The sequence below is a fragment of the Lytechinus variegatus genome, chromosome 13 (assembly GCF_018143015.1).
Source record: "Lytechinus variegatus isolate NC3 chromosome 13, Lvar_3.0, whole genome shotgun sequence".
Lineage (NCBI taxonomy): Eukaryota > Metazoa > Echinodermata > Echinoidea > Temnopleuroida > Toxopneustidae > Lytechinus > Lytechinus variegatus.
In genome coordinates this window covers 21,616,916-21,639,789 of record NC_054752.1, presented here as the reverse complement: position 1 = coordinate 21,639,789, position 22,874 = coordinate 21,616,916, and the positions used below count along the sequence as shown (strand labels likewise).

General features: G+C 37.0%; 1 protein-coding gene across 1 annotated transcript; it reads left to right on the top strand.

Moving 5' to 3' along the window:
• The first annotated feature begins 11,982 nt into the window (after positions 1 to 11,982).
• On the top strand, positions 11,983 to 22,874 carry LOC121426302 (sulfotransferase 1C2-like). The gene is made up of 7 exons (XM_041622544.1): positions 11,983 to 12,110; positions 14,374 to 14,560; positions 15,614 to 15,741; positions 16,745 to 16,991; positions 18,425 to 18,519; positions 21,000 to 21,183; positions 21,927 to 22,874. The coding sequence occupies exons 2-7, from the start codon at positions 14,383 to 14,385 to the stop codon at positions 22,040 to 22,042; spliced, it is 948 nt and encodes a 315-aa protein (XP_041478478.1). The 5' UTR covers positions 11,983 to 12,110; positions 14,374 to 14,382; the 3' UTR covers positions 22,043 to 22,874.

Genomic DNA, 22,874 nt, shown 5'->3' with positions numbered 1-22,874 from the left:
TGGACATTCCAAGCACTTTTTGTAATCATGAACAGGATAGGTATGTAATCAAACAGCGCAAGAGGAAGCAAAATAAGATTTGGACCTAAAACGGGGCCCTATTCGTATTTTGTAATTAAGAACAAGGATGGGCATCTTACTGTATGAATAATACGAACGAGAATCGCGAGGAGAATTTTTTTTAATATTCTGATCTAAAAATAGATAAATGAAAAGTAAACCCAATAGGCCTTTCGAGAGCGAGAAATTTGTTAATATCAAAGCCTGAAAATTTTTAAGCACTTTTGTAATTATGAATAGGATGCATGGGTTAATACATTCTTATCGATAAAAGCAAGCGCAAAGCGCAAGCCGAAATTCTAGACAAAATGTAATGGAAAGGGGATTTTGAAAAATAATGCTGGAATACACGACGAGAATAGATACTTCAGAAATCAAATAATGTGAGCGCGCAGCGCGAGGTGAAAATGCTTATACTCAGACCATAAAACGAGACATCATTTTTACAGAGCTCTTTTTAAAATCAATTTGTAAATCAAAGAAAATAATAAAAGCTGAAAATATGTTTTGTATGTTGACTTGAATACAATCTAATTAGGGGTGGGTCGCACGGCCCCTCCTGCCCCCCTTCCCCCGGCCCCCGGATCCGCATATAACGTCGGGATAACTTTTCAGATTTTCATTACACCCGGAACGCACACCTTTAGTTTCTACAGATAAATGTGATAAATTAGATTTGATATGTTTCCTTAGGCTATAAGGCTATAAATTTACGGCTTCGTCATATCCCGTACTTCACACAAAAAAAATAAAAAACAGGATGTTAAATTTGAAACCAGTTGGCGTCCCTTTACTCTTAAAGGACAAGTCCACCCCAACAAAAAACTTGATTAGAATAAAAGAAAAAAAATCAACAAGCATATCACTGAAAATTTCATCAAAATCGGATGTAAAATAAGAAAGTTATGGCAATTTAAAATTACATTCTCGTCATTGTCATGTGAAATGAAGTTTCATTCCTCCCTGAACACGTGGAGTTCCATTATTTTAACATTTTGTGCTTCAGGCAAGGAGGTCCTAATCTTCAAATTCATAAAAATTGAAATATTGTATAATTCAAACAATAAAAAACAAAAGAAATAGAGAGTGACATCATCGACTCTCTCATTTGGATGGCTCGTTCATATAACTATTTTGTTAAAAATAAGCGAAACTTTGAAATGTCATAACTTTTACATCCGATTTTGATGAAATTTTCAGCATTGTGCTTGTCTGGTTTTTCTCTATTGAATCAAATCAACATTTTTTTCTGAGGTGGACTTGACCTTTAAGACTGAAATGTTAAATCGGCAATTGAAATGTTTTATTTATTTTATTTATTTTATTTTTATTTATTCATTTTCCAACACGTGGGCTGGATAGCCCTCTTCAGCCTAGCGGCTGTTCTTCTGAGGGGTCCAGAGGAGGACCGACATCGCAATCTTTTCTAAATGTTGCATTAACCACTTTAAATGGTTCGACACAACACCTAAGTTGATGCATTATTCAGCTTCATGCAGGGATGGACATGACAATTGGAAAAGGTTGTCACTCCTCCAAATTAACTTTCTGTTGCTGATTTAACATTTCACTCTTTAGTGTTTAGAAGACCATTCGAAGATGTGTTCAAATTATAGAGATAGAAAGTAACAAAAAAAAATGATAAAAAATTAATACCAAAGCTGCACGTGGTTATAGCTGATGTGGTGCGCACATCAACACCCTATTTATGAGTCAAATTTACCCAATATTGAGTAGAAAGGGAACATGCATGTTTGTTAGGTATTTTTTAACCCCATATTGGGATATTTCAACGCCCCCTCCCTCCTACCCCCCAAAAAGGACCAATAAGCAAGAATCCGTTGACATCTCTTTCTCTCTCTCCTTTATCTAGCGTCTCGCCAATCCATTCCATGTTACATCAAAGTCACCTGTCTATGTCAACCTTTGCACTCTAAAAACACTAAGTAAAATTTTACCCATTATTGAAAATGTAGAAAGGGAATGTGCATGCTTGTTGAGTATTTTTTAACCACATATTAAGCTATGAACAACGCAACATTGCTAAAAATTTACAAAATATTTGGTATCTCTCGATACCCAGCCATCATGTATGTTCCCAATTTACCCAATTTTGAGTAAAATCTTATTTTAGAGTGTGTGTACAGGTGTTTTATACAAACGAATACAATGGAAAACACCCCGTCCCTCGGATAGGACGTTAAATGGAGGCCCCGTGAAGAGGAGAGTCACCACCTTTGCACGTTAAGAACCCACTGCACTATTCGTATAAGAGTAGGGGGTAACCTCTTATCAGTTATATCGGGAGGAGAGACCTGTGGGTCACAGTGATTCAGTTCGCTTTTCGCCTCCGAGGCACAGGTGACGCCAAACAAATAATAATAATAAAAAAGGTATTATCTTTGGTGGTTCGTAGTATTTATGGCTATTGTTGGATATTATCGATTCACATAATTACATACAGCATATACTGTAAATTTATGGAAACAGGTAATTTTTGTCTAGTGGCATAAAACACAGAAACAAACTATCAAAAGACTGGAAAGGAGAAAAAAATAAACACGCAAACACGTAACGATCATGCAGGTGTAATATGCATGGGTTACACTTCGTAATTCCGAAGGGTCTTTATTCCGAAGGTTCGTGATTCCGAAACTCGTAAATTGCCTAAAACTCGATGAACGTTAATTCGAAAACGTAAAAGGGTTCGTTAATCCGAACATTTGTGGCGTTATTCCGAAGGTTTTGTTAATCTGAAAACGAAATAAGGTTCGCTGTTCCGAAGGTTCGTTTTTCCGAAAACGAAACAAGGTTCGTCAGTCCGGAAACGAAATAAGGTTCGTTAATCATTTCGTTCCTTCGAAATTACGAACCTCATTTCGTTTTCGGATAAACGAACCTTCGGAATTACGAACCTCATTCCGTTTTCGGATTAACAAACCTTCGGAAATACGAACCTTCGGAATAACCGAACCTTCGGAATAACGAAGCTTCGGAATTACGAATGGATGCGATATGCATGATGCTATTGAAAGCTTCGGATGGGGTGGGTATTACAACTGCGATTGCCATAATTCGTCTGTCATAAATATATGAGATAGGAATGAAATGTATTTGTCAAAGGTCTCATGCATGCTCAGTGACATATCATTATTATAAAATATTCATGTACCAAAGTTCGTTGCACATAATATTGTACAAATATTGAGACAGTTCCTTAGCACACATCTTGAGAATAATGTCTCATAGCTGCACAATGCGCACATGGCCAGGAGGAGGACAGCCCTAGCATCACCTCAAAATGAAAATGTTGAAAGTAGAATCGCCACTTTAGGGAGGCGAGTACTGCTGTATATTATGAGCATTAAATTTTATGTTCGTTTACTCTTGTAAGGATATATGGTACATGCCAGTACAAATTCACCAATTTCCCTCATTTTTTCTGGCTGGAAGCCTATGAACTTGATATTCCTGATGGGGCAAAACATAATTAACACTGTATCGTTACATCTCTTAAAACAGAAAAATGCAGTGTAGACGTCTCCACAATAATTGCTTATGTACATTAAAAGTGTCAATGTCCAATGGAATATGTAGAAACATAATAATATAACTATATAGCAGTTGAAAACACAATCCGACATTAAGTATTTTTTTCTTAATATTGGATAGGATTGATATTTAAATCCTTAAATAGGAGCCTTTGGGAAAATAACCACGTATCAATCCTGTGATTGTTGCTAATATATATTCAGTGATTGTATCATACCATCTGAACTATTATTACTTTGAATATAGTTACACAAAATAATTTTTAATCAAGGGGTACTCATTTGCCCCACTTCGATGTGGGCAAATAAAAACCCCTGACATCAATATGTTCACTATTATGCAGATGAGATTGATTAAATCTCATATTTCTACTGGAAAATGTACGTCTACGATAGACCTTAGACATCTTATCATGTTTCAACGCTATGAATTTAAAAAAAATATGTGACTGGAATTATGAAAAAAAAATGGTCTTATTACCACACTCTCCCCTTTATTATACTGAACAAAATAAATGAAGAAAATTTCACTTTCACTAAAGTTTCTATTTAATCTTCAGAAAGTGAATGTGCGTTGCGTATGTAGATCATTAATTTTGTAAATAAAATAAATTATAACTGTAACTGAAATGCAACGAAAATTCAAAGTTCTGACTTACCTCCTACACAGTGTCGTTTTTTTTCGAATCAAACAATGCTTTATATCTGTTGTGTACGTCACATCCCAATGTTGCTCCAAAAACTTCGAACGTTAATTAAATCAAAGTCAAGCCAAATTGCCAAACACAGGCCTATAGAGCTATAATCCTTATACGGATCACATGCACTAATCTGTGACTAACTCAATGAGACGTATAGACTCTCCGACATAGTATACATGAATAAGTGGAGTACGTCTACTGATGAAAGGTTGCGAAACTTATAACGGATCTTTCACAATCGCTCATGCGATCGTTTGCTATCATTTGGCCACGATGTATGTTGCACACAATAACAACGGCTGTAAGCAGTAGCACCAATTTATTGTGAAAGGGCTTTACAGGATTAGATTCGACATAATTATGTGAGAGGGAGCTGTGCATTGATTTCCACTCAATGGGACAATAATTGAATGGTAATTAGCAATATCGGTGTGAAAATCTAATCTAAATCAGGACTCCTTAAAGTCTACACTTCTTGCAGGGGCTCTTGAGTCCTTAACGAGCCGATGCAAACATTGATTTCAGTGGGGTGCAAGCGCTTGCCCCCCCCCCCAAAAAAAAGTAATGACTAAGAAATAAAAAGAGAAAAGGAGAGAGAAGGGTGAAATATGATGTTATTTTCTAAATATTAAATATGTCAACATCTATCACAAAATTTGATTTTGTAGGAAAAATATAAAATTGGCTAGCTGCTTTAACTCAACTTTTAATAAATTTTGCCCGATGTGTCATATTTTTGATCCCGCAAGATTCTGGCTCATTACGCTACTGCCATCGTTGCCAAGGGCCCCGGAAGCCCCACCCTTACACAATTCCTTAAACAAGCGCCACAAAAAACCTAAAAATTATGATCGTATAGTTTGTTTGTTTGTCACTTTGTTTTTGTTTTTCTGCATATCAGCCCCCTTGCTTTCAAAACCATTCCTCTGCCCCTGTGGGCTATATTTTCTTGAAGGCGGTGAGTGGTGGCAGGAGGGGGGGGGGGGGTGCCGGAGGGAAAATTAATGAAACTGATGTTTATATGGAATGCGACTTTGATATTCTCAAGCGAACCTTGGGAAACATGATTGTAATACCTTCACGAATCTTTAATATATTTTTTTGGTAGGGGGGGGTAAGTGATCTTTAATTTGCGTTTTATACAAAGTGAAGATTTTTCTTTTTGCTTTCCATTTTTTTTTGTGGACGGATTTCCCCTTAATTTTTGGTTACCTCCCCCCTTTTCTTTGCCATGTTTGCTTGCTAAATTTTTCCTCTTGAAAATTTTATCCCCCCGGACCCCTTCGAAACATCCTAGATCCACCCGCCCCTGAACTTATCTGAAGTAGGGATATACATCATTCTCATCGCTAAGAAATACCAAGCCTATCAGCTTATATACCATGCCAATTTTGTATCACACTATATAAAGTTCTAATATTTTCAATCTGCATGAGTTGATGCTCGGAACCAATCGTGACTCGATTGATCTAAACTTTCCAAAAAAAAATACGACAGTACCCCGTATCTTCAATTTTAACGTTTTTATCAAGGAATGATATTTGTAGAAAAATATGATATGCCTCGTAGTAGGTTCAACATTTTGTATACCTAAAAGATAGTCCACCCCAACAAAAAGTTGATTAGAATAAAAAGAAAACAAACTCCTACAAGCATACCACTGAAATTTTTATCAAAATCGGACGTAGAAATAGAAAGTTATGACATTTTAAGAGTTTTGTATATAATAGCTCCATGATTTCGCAAATCAGTTATATATGCACATCCTAGTGACGTCATCCACTCACTATTTCTTTTGTTCTAATTTTCTCCTCATTGCAATGATTAATTCCTCCCTTAAAGTTCAAGTCAACCCCAGAAAAATGTTGATTTTAATAAATAGAGAAAAATCAAACCAGCAAAATGCTGAAAATTTCACCAAAATTGCCAATGGATCTAAAATAAGAATGTTATTAAATTTTTAATTTTTGCTTATTTTTCACAAAACGGTGATATATACAACTCAAATTAGACGGTCGATGATGTCCCTCACTCACTATTTCTTTCGTTTTTATTGTTTGAATTATACAATATTTTATTTTTTTTATAGATTCGACAATAAGGACCAACTTGATTGAATTATATAGTATTAATCAATGCTCATTCCCATGGGTGTCGATCGGTATTCTTGGTTGGGGGGGATGATTGACACAAATGTTCTTGTGGACGGGGATATTTCAACATTACCCCCACTAAAATAACAAGTTAGGACATTTGGGAGTGGTTGATATGCATGGTGTTCTTGGAAATTCCTTCATTACTGTAGTGTACTATACTTGTATATTTTTTGTGAAAATTCAATTTGTGTTACAAGTAAGCCTATTCTAAACTCATACCGAGAAAAAAATGACAAAAATTGACTGGACCATGTACATAGTGATCTGTTTATTGAGCATGATGTATACACAGGGGCGTCGATCCATTTTTCAGATGGGGGGGGGGCAAAATTATGAATCAACGTTCCAAAGGCGCTCGATCACAATATATATATAACTCATGAGAAAGAGACACATATCTCACCTTCACCAACAATGCGAGCGCGAAGCGCGAGCTAAATCTTTTAGTATGTCATGAAAACAGGAAAAATGTATACCTGTTTAGGTTTGTTTGTAGTAACTCATGAGGAGGGTCGATACATGTATCTCACTAGAGAGCGAGCTGAAATTTCTTTATATTCTGACCTGAAAGCTTGATATTCTAAGCATTTTTGGTACCAATGATTAAGATGGGTATCTAGAAGAACAATAGATGCGAGCGCGAGCTGAAAATTTTGATATTTTGATCGGGAAAAAAAGGACACTTTAATGAAAGATATATATCCAACAAAAGATTATTGCAAAATCAAAGTTCTTTTGAGGTTTAGAATTGAAAACGGGACATTATATTCACCTATATAATCATGAAAAGTATGGGTTTTTGGTACATGATGCGAGCGCGAAGCGCGAGCTGAAAATTTTTATATTCCAATCTGAAAAGCAGACATTTTGAGCATGATTTTAAATCAAAATCGAGTTGGTATCTCAATCTCGCTTGCTGATTTCAGTGTAGCATTACAATCTTATTTTATTTTTTAGTTGCACATGCGGAATTATTGGGGGGGGGGCAAAACGATATGTTTGCCCCCCCAATATTTGTATTGGTGGGGCGATCGCCCCCTGCCCCCCCCCCCCAGGATCGACGCCTCTGTGTATACAACTTCTCTTTAAATCTAACCTGACTGGCAATATCTTTATTCTTCTTAATGCATGATGATAAAATGCAGATTCGGACCAATTAAGACTAGCACAAATTACAACCTGTGTGGCTTCTCGTGCGCCATCGGGCTTACCGTCATTCCTTTATTTATCTTGCCACCCTTTTACTCCCGTTTATTTTTCCACCCTTTTGAGTTAATGATTTATTTAAATTAATTTATTCACCACTGGTGGGATGCAACACCCTATCAACAAAAGTTGATTTTCGTTGGGGTCCTTTTATGTCATGTGTTAAAAAAATATCAGATACATAAACATTTCATTCTTTTTCATCTTGAACCTCCACCCATCTGTTTAATAGTCCTGAAAAAGAATGTTTTTATTTAATAACAATATACACAAATTGCGAGGGAAACAAACTGATTGATGGCATACTATAATCATCATGATCAAACTTTTCATTTTTTCATCATCATTATTAAAATTTTTCTACCCTAAATTATTGGGGGGGGGATGATAATACAGGCCATCCCCCCACTTGAAATATTGGGGGGGGGGGATATATCCCCCCCATCCCCCCCGTGATCGACACCCATGCTCATTCCACATGTTCAGGGAGGAATTAATCGTTGTTTCACTCGACAATGAGGATGAAATAAATTTTTCCCTTTTTCATATAATAAAATGCTAAAGAAATAGTAAGTGGATGACGTCATCGCGATTCATCGGTCTCCTCATTTGCATACCCACCAGGATGTGCATAAATATTTGGGAAATTAAGCAAAACTTATTACAGCTCGATGGTGAAAATTCTAAAATGTCATAACATTCTTATTCTACATCCGATTTTGATGAAATTTTGTGTGTTATGCTGGTGGGATTTTTCTTATCTTTTTTTTTATTCGAATCAACTTTTCTTGGGGTGAACTTGTCCTTTAGCAGCGGGATCAGCACTATATTTAATACTATATGGTTCAGTCAACTTGGTCCTTGTTGACAAATTGTAAAAAATGAAACTTATTATTGCATATAATTTCAAACAATAAAAACAAAAGAATAGTGAGTGAAGAAAATCATCAACTGTTTCATGATGTGCATACCACTATTTTGTGAAAAATAAGCGAACTTATTTTCAAAATTTCATAACTTTTTTTTTAATTTACATCCGATTTTGATGAAGTTTTCAGCGTAGTTTGATTTTTCTCTATTTATCCAAAATAACAATTTTTTTTTGGGTGGACTTAACCTTTAATAATGCAATCGTTAATGTACCAGTATAGATATTCGCTTATTATTTCACTATCTAGGCACTAGCGTGAGTACGAGGGGGGAGGGGGCAGTCTGCCCCCTCCTGACGAGTCACAACCCATGCAAAGGACGTTCCCCTGCCCCCCCCCTGACGAGCTTGAAGACCTTTTTTTTTTGCTTGTCATTTTTCTTTCTGGTACGGAACCCTGTATTTGTGGTTGAAGACTTTTTTTTTGCTTGTCAAATTTTTGGGCGGGCGATTTTGCCCCCTGTGGAAAATCCTAGGTACGCGACTGTATGTAGGTCAATATTATTTTCCAGTATAAGATAATTTCCATAGGTCATCGTATAGAATATAAAATATTAGCCCAATATTTTTGTTCATTCACTCTAAAGAAGGTTTGCCCAATAGTTGGTGAACTATGGGAACATGCATGTTAGTTGAGTAAAATGATTTCATTTAGCCAAACATGGAGTAAAAGAATACCAAGCAAACATGCATAATCCCTTTCAACCAAATAGTTGGTAAATATTTTACTGTTTTCAGAGTGTTATTGTGATTTGTTTGTTCACCAATTGCTATAAGTCCAGGATAGAAGTGGCGTAACCTTGTTTTTTTTATATACAGTGCGTCCCAGAATAAACGAAACCGAGATTAAGCGATCATTTATCATACCTTAATCATAAATAGAATAGACAAATGACCTACCAATTTAAAGCTTAGAATCTCCTCTTTCATCTGATATTACTTAGGTTATTTCTTATTCACGCATGAGTGAGCAAAAACCATTTGAACAAAGGATACCAAAAACTCATTTGGCGGGGGCTATCTTGGTTTCAAAAAGAAAACCACATTTCTAAAACGTTCAATATCTGCTCTTTAATTTGGTACCAAAATTACAAAAAATGGTCAAGAAATAAAAAAGTTCTGTTCATTTGAAATAAGGCTTGTATTTCCATAATTTCATGAGATAAACATGTTTTCACCGGTTTCCCACAGAAGCTTTCGCATGGTGAACAAAAGATTTAATGCATGGCTGATCGTCAACAAAACAGAGTGTCGAGAGAGTTTGAAAGCCATCCTGGAGAACCTCTTCATTTTATGAAATTATTGAAATTCAAGCCTTATTTCAAATGACCAGAACTTTGTTATTTCGTGACCATTTTCTGTAATTTAGGTATCAAATTAAAGAGGAGATATTGAACTTTTCAAAAATGTGGTTTTCTTTTTGAAACCCAGATACCCCCCGCCAAATGAGTTTTTGATATCCTTTCTTCAAATTGCATTTGCTCACTCATGCGTGAATAAGAAATAATCTAAGTAATATCAGATGAAAGAAGAGGTTCTAAGCTTTAAATTGGTAGGTCATTTGTCTATTTTATTTATGATTAAGTAATGATAAATGATCGCTAAATCTCGGTTTCGTTTTTTCTGGGACGCACTGTATACAATATTTTTTGATGGTTTCTTGTCAATTATTACGAATCTGAATGATGCCACTCGTGTAACCTTGAGCATTTTCCGCAAATTGGCAAAATCCAATATGGCCGCCAAAATATTTATTTGTCACCTAAATTACATAAGATAGGATATATTTTGTTATAAATCATGTTTTCAGACGATATTTCACTCATACATCACCATTTGGCCAAGCAAAGCCAAATTCTGCTAAAATAATTTGTTCCCATTCACATTGTGCATAATATAATAAGGGCCTGTAGCGGCCATTTTGACTTTCCAATAACGGTATTTATCACCTAACTGGCAGATTAAATGATTTCTCTTAATAGGAATTATGCTTTCAGACAATATTTTACTCATAGAACACTATAATACCTGCATTTATGGTGCTCACTCCTGTGAATATTGGTTTTCCATTGAGCAAAGACTGTTAATGTCTCTGGCGGCCATTTTGAAAGTAAAAATACAGTATTTAACACAAACTTTAAACCTTAATGATATATTTCGTTAGAAAATATGTTTTTAAACAGTATCCCATTAATTCATCACATAATATATATGCATTTCAGTGATCACTCTTGTGATTTCTTTGCCCCACTTTCTCATTGTGGATAATACTTTTAGGACCTTTGGCAGCCATTTTGAATATCAAAATACAACATTCATCACATACATGGCATATTAATAAAATATATTTCGTTAACAATTATGTTTTTAGTCAGTGTTCCACTCGTTTAATCTTAATAATATGCATTTCAGTGATCACTCTTGTGAAATTTTTGGCCCCCATTGCCATTGTACGCAACATACTGTTTGTGCCAGTGGCGGCCATTTTAGATATCAAAATACAGAAATGTTCCCATTTATGACATAATAAATGATATATCTCGTTTGTAATGATGATTTGCATATTATATTGCTTCGTTCATACATCGCGATTTTTTGCAGTTTAGTGCTCATTTTTGTGAAAATTAGTTTTCCCTATTCATATTGTACATAATAGAGTATACAATGGACAATGGCGGCCATTTTGATTATCAGGAAAATTAATATTTTGTCAAAAACTATTTTTTCAGAGTGTATTTTACTCCTGCCACACGCTTTCATGCATTCCATAGCCAATTAATGTGCGGACAATTTTAGGATTTTCATGGGCAATTTGCATATTTTGGGGGCATATTGGATTTTGCTAATTTGCGGAAAATACTCAAGGTTACACGAGTGGCATCTTCCAGATTCGTAATCAGCACCCTCGAATTGACAAGAAACCATAAAAAAATATTGTATGTATAAAAAACAAGGTTTGGTCAAGTTTCTATGGGGCCTATCATGGACTATATCCGCTTTTAAGCTGATCTTATTTTATATTCATATGTATAAGTATACTTTTAAAGATTTAACAGATGCCTATGTCTTACGACCATGTAACATTTAACACGGGCTGAACCGGGGAGGGGGACGACTAATGGGCCATTAGATTTGAGAGTTAAATCATGAGGGTTTCTTTATGAGAACTTTACTTGTTTCCGTAGCTTTTAACAATCCCCCACCAACCACCAAGCATATGCAAATGCGCCACGCCTGCAGCTTCCGCATCCTGCATGCATCCGGTATGGGAAAAAAAGTGAACGATAGCGCTACCCATGCATGCTCGAACGCGGCTAGCGCCGAGCTCTCCGGCCGGCCCGGGCCCCAGCTCTCGCGCCGTAGGATCGCCCCCGCGCCGCGCCCGCGTACAGTTGCTGCAGGACTGCCGAACTGATATTGATAAGGTGGTATCTCCCGAAACTCGGAAGAAATCTCTGGTCTGGCAATAGGAGAGGAAGGAACGAAACTCAAGAATTAAGAGTCATATGTGAGTAGGAATAGTGTTCCTTATAAACCTGATTTCCTATATGTTGGTTTCCGAGAACTTGTGTTATAACACGAATAAAGTGGGTGGGTATTTTGTCAATTGATGATGATGGGTGGGGACCCGGTACTTCGCTGCTGGATGTTGGCTGTGCTAACCGGGCAGAGCTCGGCGGCATTCGGTGTGCTCACTCGGTGGTCCTGCTGGTTGGAGAATAATGTTTACTGTTCATTAATCTGCAAAACTTACAGTGCAGTCCAAAGCGATGTTGGATGGAGAATTAAATTGCCTCAATTTCAAGCTGTCCTTGTTCTGACAAGCACAGCTTATAAACTTTTAAGAATGAAATAAGATCTTTTTTTTTATAAATGTTAATTTTGTTATTTTTTTTTTTTGGGGGGGATGCTTTGGAAGTGGTTTGATTTATATTACATGGGGTCATATTGTGTATTTATTTCAATCAAGGTTTGAACCAATAGAGAAAAATTAAACAAGAATAATGCTGAAAATTTCACCCAAATTCGATAAAATAAGAAAGATATGACATTGTTAATAAGTTTCACATATTTATTGACAAAATATGAGCACAACTCTATGATATGCAAATGAGACTATGAGAGAGCTCTGATATTTCTTACTACGGTATTTCCTTCATCTTTTTTTCATTTCAATTTCTACGGGTTTGACAACAATGATAAACTTGCCTGAACCACAAAATGTTCAAACATTGCATTGCCATACATGTATGCAGATTTTGTTTCCAAAGGGGGGGGAGATAGGATGCATAATTTTTTTAATAAGAAACTACAGCGATGGAGCAAAGTAACCAAAGTTATCATTGAGGCGATTTTACATTTTCCAAAGTGAATTTGACAGATTTCTTGTACTTTTTGGGTGATTCTCTTTTTATGTTCCGCAAAATATGAAAGTTTTCAAAACTTTTGTGGGGGGGGGGGGGCAACTGCCCCCTTCCACCTCCCTGCTGTGTAAGGTCATGAAACAATTGTAATGTTTACATGTTCAGGAGGAATAAAAAGTTCTCTGTTTCACATAGCAACAATGAGAAGAAAAAATATTTAATATTTCAGAAATGCTACAGCATACAAGGACAGATTAGATTTTGTGCATAATATTTTTTCCCAGGTGTGAATTTTGTCAGATTAGTCCTGGATCTTACAAAACTTTGAACAAAATCTGAGCTTGACCATATGATTTTGTGAATCGTTTGTTGCTTCAATTTCAAGTCCTACTTTAAAAAGAATCTTCACAAGTATGAACAAAAAGTGGGCACTGGGTTATTACTTGCAGGTGTCAACCCCCCCCCAAAAAAAGTAAGAAAATAAGTCCAATGCTCTCCCACCCAGAGACACCCGACATTTTTCTAAGGACCTAATTGCCTGCATTTTGTTTGGACAGATCCCATGTGTGTTTTTATGCCTATATTTTTCTTGTTAATTTTTGTTGTCAATCATTATTTACAAATGTTGCTGTTTTTAATGTTTGAAATTTGTAATGAGACTACTAGTATTAGGAATTGTTTGTTCTTTGTATTGTACATGCAGCTATTTGGCTGTGACTCTTATTTTTCATAAACCTGGAATTGACATTGAAAAAATTTAAGAGATGTTGAGAACTTAGGATACTTTCATCCAATGTTCATTAAAATTCTGGCTTTATATTAATACTACAGTGTGTACTTTAAATTAGATTTAAATCCAGTGTTTCTGGTTTGAAAGCAACATACTGTGTGCCTTGTTTCTAACTTCCTGGCATTGTGATGTATACATAGCCACAGATTTCCTGTCTGAATGCTGATTTAATTTGGATGTGTTTGATTGTTGCCATGTGCCATGATTTCGATCAGATTTGACTTCTAATCGTTTGCAACATTAGTGCATAGACATAGACATGTGACCTACATGTACACTTGTGGGATTTTTCTTGTTTCTAGGCCCAAAATTTGAACAATACAGGATGGGCTATAAAGGAGTGTCATAACTCATCTGTATCTTGATGTTGATTTTAACTTTGGTAGATAGTTTTTTTAAAGGTAAAATTGATTGCAATTGTCTTGTCGGTGCTGGAAGGCCCTTTGCATCACATTTCTGCGCACCTCTATGGTACAGAAACGCCCAAGTTACTGTATGTAATGCCCTTACGCCCGCTACTGCGTGCATACATAAGTGTGCTAAGGGCGTTCCTGCACCGACACGACAGAATGGTTGCATTGAGTACTTGTATACCTCTTTTATGTTTCACCATCCAGATCTAAACCATGGGGGATGGTAATGGAGTGTCGTTGCTTTCTCAAGCCCCAGCATACGCTTCAGAATGTTCCCACGAGTATGACGGGGTACTCATGCCCAAGATCATGCCTGCCAGGTGCATCGAGTCGGTCAGGAACTTCAAAGTCAGAGATGATGATCTCTTTCTCACAACCTACCCTAAATCAGGTAGGTACTAGTCACATGCATCAAGGTCAAAGGTCACATGAGGGCAATAGTTTGAAAGAGGGCTATCACCCTGAGATGTTGCCAGCCAGTTGCATCAGCTGGTTAGTTCAAAGTAAGGGACATTACTCGCTTTCTCACAACTTACCCTAAATCAGGTCAGTTTTAGGGATTTGGGTCGAGGGCAAATCAATATTTATAGCGTCTATTTTTTTAATCAATAAAAGGACAGTGATAAATTGGATTTTGAAACCATTCTTATCACCTATCTTGAGGGTGAAAGGGTATGCAAGGATGGGGGATGGGGTCAGGGTTAGAATTTCAAGAACAGAATTGCATGATGAATTTCGTTAAGCCTCTTTTTTTCACTCTTTGCACATCTGTCTTTGCACCCTCTCTCTTTTATACACTGTCTTTGCACCCACCAGTTTGTTGGCTCAGTTGGTAGAGCGTCTGCCTCACAACTGGGAGTTCAAACCCTGGCTGTGTCAGACCAAAATAAGTTAAAACTGCTACCCTGTTTGGCGCTCAACGATTCAAGGGATAATGCTAGCAGCTTCATCGATCTGGCGCTGCATATTTGCTGCCGGGCCCACAATCAATTGGGCAAAATTAATTTTTTGAGTATTTCTGTGTCAGATTTCTATTTCGAACATTAATTTATGGATTTTCATTTCATGGATTTCATCTTGCACATTCTCATTTTGCATCATTTTGCATATTTCTCATTATACCTCTTTACCTGTGTATCTCTTTTACATTTGTCTCTTTACACCTTTCTTGTTCCACCCGTCTCTAAATCTCCATACACCTCTCTCAAACACCTTTTTTGCTAGTGATACACCAATTTTATTAAAAATTTCTCTTTACCCCTCTCTTGTGGTTCCTCTCTCTCTACAGTTCTCTCTCTATTTACTCCTTCTCTATTACTTTCTTCTCTCAATACAGATTCTTTACACCTCTTTACACCTTCTTACACCTTTCTAGTTATGCCTCTCTTTACTCCTTTCTTGTTACACCTGTTGTCTTACGCTTTTCTTTACACCTCTTCTGAAGGTACTACATGGGTGCAGCAGATTGTTCTTCTCATTCATCATGATGGGGACAAATCTAAACTGGAAGGCAAGCATATCTTCAAAATGGTCCCTTTCATAGAAGCTGTGGAAGGAATGAACAAAGACAATGTAAGTAAAGTATTCAATGGTGCTTGGTTTTTATTTTCTGGACAGTGTTTGATAAAAGGTTTCTAAGACCATTGTTACACCGGATTTCCAAAGTAGTATCAGTGCACCCCAAGACCAGTCTCGGGCAGGTTTCTTAACCGTTGTAAACGCGCAAACCTACCCGAGACCCTTCTGAGCAAACCTATCTCAGACCACCTCACGATGTATTCCAATTCCGGTCTCGGGGCACCTTGAGACTGCTTTTATTTTTATGTAAACGCAAACCTGCCCGAGACCAGTTCACTTTATGTGCTACACGTGGAACGATTATCCTAACAACAAACACAGCGCGCTTGGCACTCTGTCAAACCTAACTCGGACAGCTTTGGTAATTCGGTGTAAATGCACCGAGACTCGTTACAATTCCTGTGTAATATGGGGTAAAAAATTTAGGTCAAATTTTTGGAACCTGGTCTCGGGGTGCCCCGAGACTAGTCTTGGGTAGGAAAGTTTGTTTAACAGGGGTATAATTTTCTCTTGAAAGATTCAATGCAGGGTTCTTCAAGGTTTTCATCTCTTTTTTTTCACCTTTTTAAAAGTTTCTCTTTACTTAAAAGAGCCAAGATGTGTCAACCCATATTCCATTGTGTGCCATGAAAGGAGGGAGCATCAATCTGAATACACATTTATTTGGTTTTCAATTAATTCATTTATTAGTTTCGTAATTGAATAGTTTTATATTGATTATTGCTTCTCCTAATACTATGCCACTTTGCTAACTATGAATTTAAATGTGCACATTGATTTATGCAACAACTATTGATTAGTATGTTAATAGAAAATATATGATTAATATCGTACTGAAGTTATAGAAGATAAGAATTATTATTATTACTATTATTGTAATAGTCATTGTCATTTTCACCATCATCATTGATGTCATCATCATCAGCACACACCAATCGGCATGAATGGCATCATTTTCATTGATTTTACACACGACTTATATTCTCTCTTGCTAAAGGCCGATACAGCACGAATGCAGTCCGAAATCGCAGACGAAATGCCGTCTCCCCGAATCCTCAAAACGCAACTCCCACCACGTTGGCTCCCTCCGAGCGTCTATGATGGCTCTAAGGGCAAAGTCATATACATCGCCAGGAATCCCAAAGACATGATGGTCTCCTATTTTCATTTTTGTAAGATGACCGTGAATCTGCCTACCTACGAGTCATGGGACGTCTTCTTTGAAGAGTTCATGGCCGATAGAGGTGATCTTTCAAATCACTTAAAAGTTATGTAGAGATAAAGTATTCTTCTAGGGGGTGTTTCACAATGATGTAAGTGTGACTTAGACTTGCACTCTAGTTCCCAATTGTGTGCGGTATAAATGGCATCACTGCATTGGTCAAACCATGCTACATGTATGATGATGCGTGCCACTGCATTTTAATCAATAAGATTGCATATGGAATTGTGCGCCTTACATACTATGTGCGCTTCGGCATTCAAGGATAATTCTAATGGGATGTTGCAAGACAAGTATTTGTAATCAGTTGCTAATTTCTGTTGCTGATATATAATATAATATAAATTGGAACTATACCAAAATTGTTTTTTACCTCTTGTTTCAAGGAGAAGACCAACAATCAAGTGCAAATTTGCAATAAATGACCAGACTTGATTTAGGCACCTAAAATTGACTTGCAATTCGGTGGATTCACAATACATTGCGCCATCTGTCAGTCAGCAGTGGACAGGCCAATTTGTAACTTACGGGTTGACATATATAGTTGGCATAGTACTGGTTTAAAGAAGAAAAAAAGAAACCATATGATAAGTGGAGGAAGAATTCACCGAAAGCAGTCTAAATTTCCAAGAGAAATCTGCAGCAAATTTCTCTCCCACCTCAAGGACCCAGATAAACAGCATGATGTTATGCAAAGCGGCCGAGTCGCATCAGTCGGCACAGTATAATGCACTAGCACGCTCAGCAGATGTCGACTTTTTCCCATGGGGCATTGCGAGTCTCGGCCTGTCCTCTGCAACCGACAGGTGGCGCACCGTATTGGGAATCCACTGATTTGATTGTAAGTTTCTTGCAACACCCCATCAGTCACATTTATCTAGTGAAACATCCCCTCTTGAAGAGGCTGTTGCAAAATGATCATGAAAAAAAACCATGGAGGCAATACTGAGGAAATGTGACTAGTCAGTGAGGGATAATTAGGGTAACGAATATGATTGCATCAAAGCATGTTTGACAGACAGGAGACAGTTTGTCATCGTGAATAATTGTATCAGTGAAAGTGTAAAAATTAAATCAGATGTCCCACAGGGATCCATTTTGGGTCCATGATAGTCAATGGGTATACATGTAATTACTTCGGAATATTAATCATTAGAGGAATCATTCTAGAGACTGGTGTTCATCATTTTTCCCTGGAAATAAAATGATTCTATCCAAGGAATACTAGGAATCACGGGAAATGTTTCTATAGTCAGTGAGGGTAATGATAGTCACTTAGGAAAATAGTAATCACTATGGAATATTGGTAATCCCCTTGGAATAATAAGCAGGTCTAATTATGTGGAAAAAAAATTGTTCCTTGGACCACATGGGAATAAACATTAGCCACTGGGGAATAATAAAATATTTTTTTTTCTTATGAGATGACCTGTAACATTGCCACTTTTTTTTCAGTACCAAGAGGTTCATGGTTTGATAGCGTTCTTTACTGGTGGAAGCGGAAAGACGACCCATTGGTGCTCTTCATCAAGTTTGAAGATATGAAAAAGGTAAGACCAGGGTCCCGTACTGCAAAGCTTAGCAATGATCATAGAACATTTTTAACAATAGATTGCATTAAATGCAATGTATAATAATAATAATGGGCATTTTATGGTGACATCTATCTAGAAATATTCTATTCCGAGGCGTGTTGTTATCGAGCTGCCTTTCAGCGCTCATGCATTCAAGGAATTAATCCTGCTGGGTACCCATTCACCTCACCTGGGTTGAGTGCAGCACAATGTGGATAAATTTCTTGTTGAAGGAAATTACGCCATGGCTGGTATTTGAACGCACAACCCTCTGTTTCAAAGGCAGAAGCCTTATCCACTCGGGCCACAACGCTCCACAATCAATCCTGAAAATAAAGCATACAATTAATTGCTAAATTTCATATTAGTGGACCAAGGATTAAAATATCGCTGCTTTTCATTAATAGAAATTGAACTGTAATAATTTCTAGTGTGAATCGGTGGATACGTCTCTGGACGTTAAACCACAAGGTCGAGGGTTCAAATCCCAGTCCCAGACTTCTGTCATTTGGCAAGGCGTTGATATACAGTTTTCCGCTCTTCACCCAGGTGAAGATATGGAAACCTACAGCACAAATGAATTCCTAAAGACGAAGGTAGAGGGCGTTCAGGCGCATTACGAACATTGAAAGAAGACAAACAAATTCGCCTTAAACACAGATGTAGAGAAATATATGTATATATATACTGTATATATATATGGTGAAAAAAAAACATGAAGGCAATACTGGGCAAATGTGACTAGTCAGTGGGGGATAATTAGGATAGCGAGTATGATGAAAGTATACATGAATTTAATTTAATATATATTTAATATATACATGTATATATATATATATATATATATGCACTACAATGAAATCAAAACGTGAAACATTAAAATAACAGCAGCTAAATATCAAACCGGTTACTCAGACAAACTGAGTAATCAGATTACAGATCTCATGATCACGTGGGCCCATTTAGTGATAAAACTTTATTGCCTCAATCTATCATCTTTCAAGGCATAAAAATGACATTTCTCATTATGTTTGATTGTAATACAGTAGCTTTCTGTTTAAAACTTGGTTTAATGGTTCGTGTTTGTATCCTATTGTCACCCTCATATCCTTTTTCATGGTCATATGACTTTAAAGAGGTACTCTACCATGTTCAGTAAAAAATGAAACCAGCCTTATTATTCAGATCATTTAAGTTGGATGAGAAATTTTGGAGTTGGCATTATTTCATGATAAAAGTGATATTGTAAGCACAAAATGCTCATTTGATTTCTCTTCAAATGTGGTTTGTATGAAAGCATAATTACTTTTTTCAGAATTCCTCCATTATTATTATTATTTGTTTGGCATCACCTGTGCCTGGGAGGCAAAAAGCGAACTGAATCACTATGACCCGCAGGTCTCTCCTCCCGATATAACTGATTGGGCGGAGTGCAGGTGGACCACTACACCGGGGTTTCCCCCTACTCTTATACGAATAGTGCAGTGGGTTCTTAACGTGCAAAGGTGGTGACTCTCCTCTACACGGGGCCTCCATTTAACGTCCTATTCGAGGGACGAGTCAAATTACAGAAAGCATAGTCTAACACATTCCTTATATCAGCCTCCCAATTTTTGAGCAAAAAGAAATCAATATTTTCTTGAAACTATCAAACACAACCTGGCCCCACAACATCTTTAGCTCACTAATTTGCAAACAACCTGTTGTGTGCCGCACTCAACCCAGGTGAGCTAAATGGGTACCTGGCAGGAATTTATTCCTTGAAATGAGTGTGTGCTGTAAAGAAGAATGGCAGACAAGCTAAAGACAGGGTAATTACATGTATATCATAGTTCTTTGGAAGCACATAGAGCTGTTACAAATATGCTCTATACAGTAACTATTTATTATTAATTATATTTTGGAATAAGGTTAGTTTTTGACATGCTGTAACTATTAAGTTAGGAAATTTTTCATTGCGATAATTCTTCTCTTGAGTGTCTCAGCCATCTATGTAAATATTATTAACGCAGTAACAACTGGTTTGCTGGCTTTAGTTGGTATAGCATCCACCCCACAGCAGGGAGGTTGGAAGTTAATACGTTGCTGCATCAGGCCAAAAGACATACCTTGTACCTTGTAGTTCCATTCCCTGAAGTCCTCCACCAGGAAGGGTAACTCAGGGCTGACGAGAGTGGGAGTGTTATTACTCTGTTTTGTTTTAGGTTTCGCATGTTTAGTTTTACTTTAAGTATGTCAGTGCTTTTGGAGGATACCGTATCGGCTTTGAGACTATTCCATTGGGAGATCAAAAGAAGCGGTTGGTGTTCAACGATTGAAGGGATAGAGCAATGTTAATCTGGCACTGCTCAGTGGCTGTCAGGCCTCCAGTCAATTGGGTAAAATTAGTTATGGAGGATTTCAAATGTCTATTTCAAACTGTAAAATAAGGATTTTTTTTCATTGATACCATTCAGGATTTAAAGGTAGCAGTCAAGCAGATCAGTGAGTTCATGGGAAAGTCTTTTTCCAACGAAACCATTGAGGGAATCGTGGAGAGCAGTACCTTCGATGCCATGAAGAAGAATAAAAACTCTAATCCTGATAGTTTGCCCCAGCTCCAGGCTAATGAAAGTCAGAAGAAAACCTTCCTCAGGAAAGGTAAGATTGAATTCAGGACATTCTCATTGTCTAGCCATATTTGAACTGGCTTTTTTTCAGACCAAGGTTTCGTTTAGGGGGAGGTCTTGGCCTCAAAGTATCCAGTCAATGTGAAGTATTACATATTAGGGATCTTGCTACATACGTGTAGTGCTTTGCCAACAAATTTCTTTACAACCTTTTATATTTAATTACCCAAATGATATACATTTGCATGCATTTCTATTTATTTTTATAATCTCAATTAAATTTGGTCTATGCATCTTTTGCATAAATATGATGGAAAGTATTTCAAATGTTGTAGTTGACAAAGAAAAGTTATCAACTAATTTAACTAGCAATAATTGAGTCTTGGAACTCTTGTTGGAATGCTCCCCAGGGAGTGGAGAAGGTGCATACATTGTATGCGGGCATGCAAGGATCCGATGACCGGGATAATAATATGTCTGTAAAGCGCTTAGAGACGTCATTCCGATGTATTAAGCGCTATATAAATGCGGAATATTATTATTACTATTATTATTTGTCTTTCTTTCTCTATGTCTGTCCGTCTGTCTACCTACCTACCTACCTACCAATCTATCAATTTATCTATCTAACTATCTATCTATCATTTTATCTATCCGTCCGTCCGTCTATCCGCCCGCCCGTCCGTTCGTCTGTCTGTCTTTCTGTTTGATTATCTGTCTACTTTATGTATCAATGTCTTCTCATTTCTATTCCTTTTCTCTTTCTTCTTCCAGGAGTTGTAGGTGACTGGATGAATTTCTTCAGCGATGAACAGAATGCACGCTTTGATGCGGTCTATAAGGAGAAGATGGCTGGATCGGGATTGGACTTTGTTTTTCTACAGGAATAAGCAGATACCCGTAATTTGACCGAGCATGACCTGAATCTAGATGAAAGATATTACCTCTGGTGCTATATATATTCCCTTTGTGCTCGTTCTCTGTATTAAAACTTGATACTTGGTGCAGTTGGATTAACAAGGTATTTTATTTTTTTCATATTTACAGATGATGATCATGAATAGAAAACTTATATGGCATATTATACATACTTGCGTTTACACTAAGATGATGATCTCGTTAAAATTTAGCAGAATTACATACAGAGTGAATGAAAATGATAAAGTCACAAAAACCTTGTCAATACATGTCTTGATGCAAAACTGTGAAATATTATGTAGCCTAAAGGTATATACATGTAGCCCTATATATTATGTATATATGATGTATACAGGGACTTCTGTTAATTCTTTAAAAACTTCTCTGGTCACATAAATATATGTACTGATAGTATGATATGAGGATGTTATATCATCGTGGATGGTTTTTTTTTTACAGGGATCTTGATATCAAATGGTATGTTTTATTGATGCTAAATCCAAATTATCAAGTATTATACCAAAGACCGACTCTCCACCTTTCCAGCTAGGGTTTCTCTGTGCATGGTGGTTCAGTGGTAGAGCGCCCTCCCATGGACAGGAGGTCATGGGTACAATCCCCGGCAGAGTCATACCAAAGACTTTTAAAATGGGACCTCCTGACTTCCTGTCAGGCGCACGATATATGGGAATGGAGAAGGGTAGTAATAACATATTATGTTATGCAGGGCCCACTGGAAGAACAGATTACAGCTGAGAGTGGGTACCCTGTGTTAATAAGTGTTATTATTCTTATTATTTATTA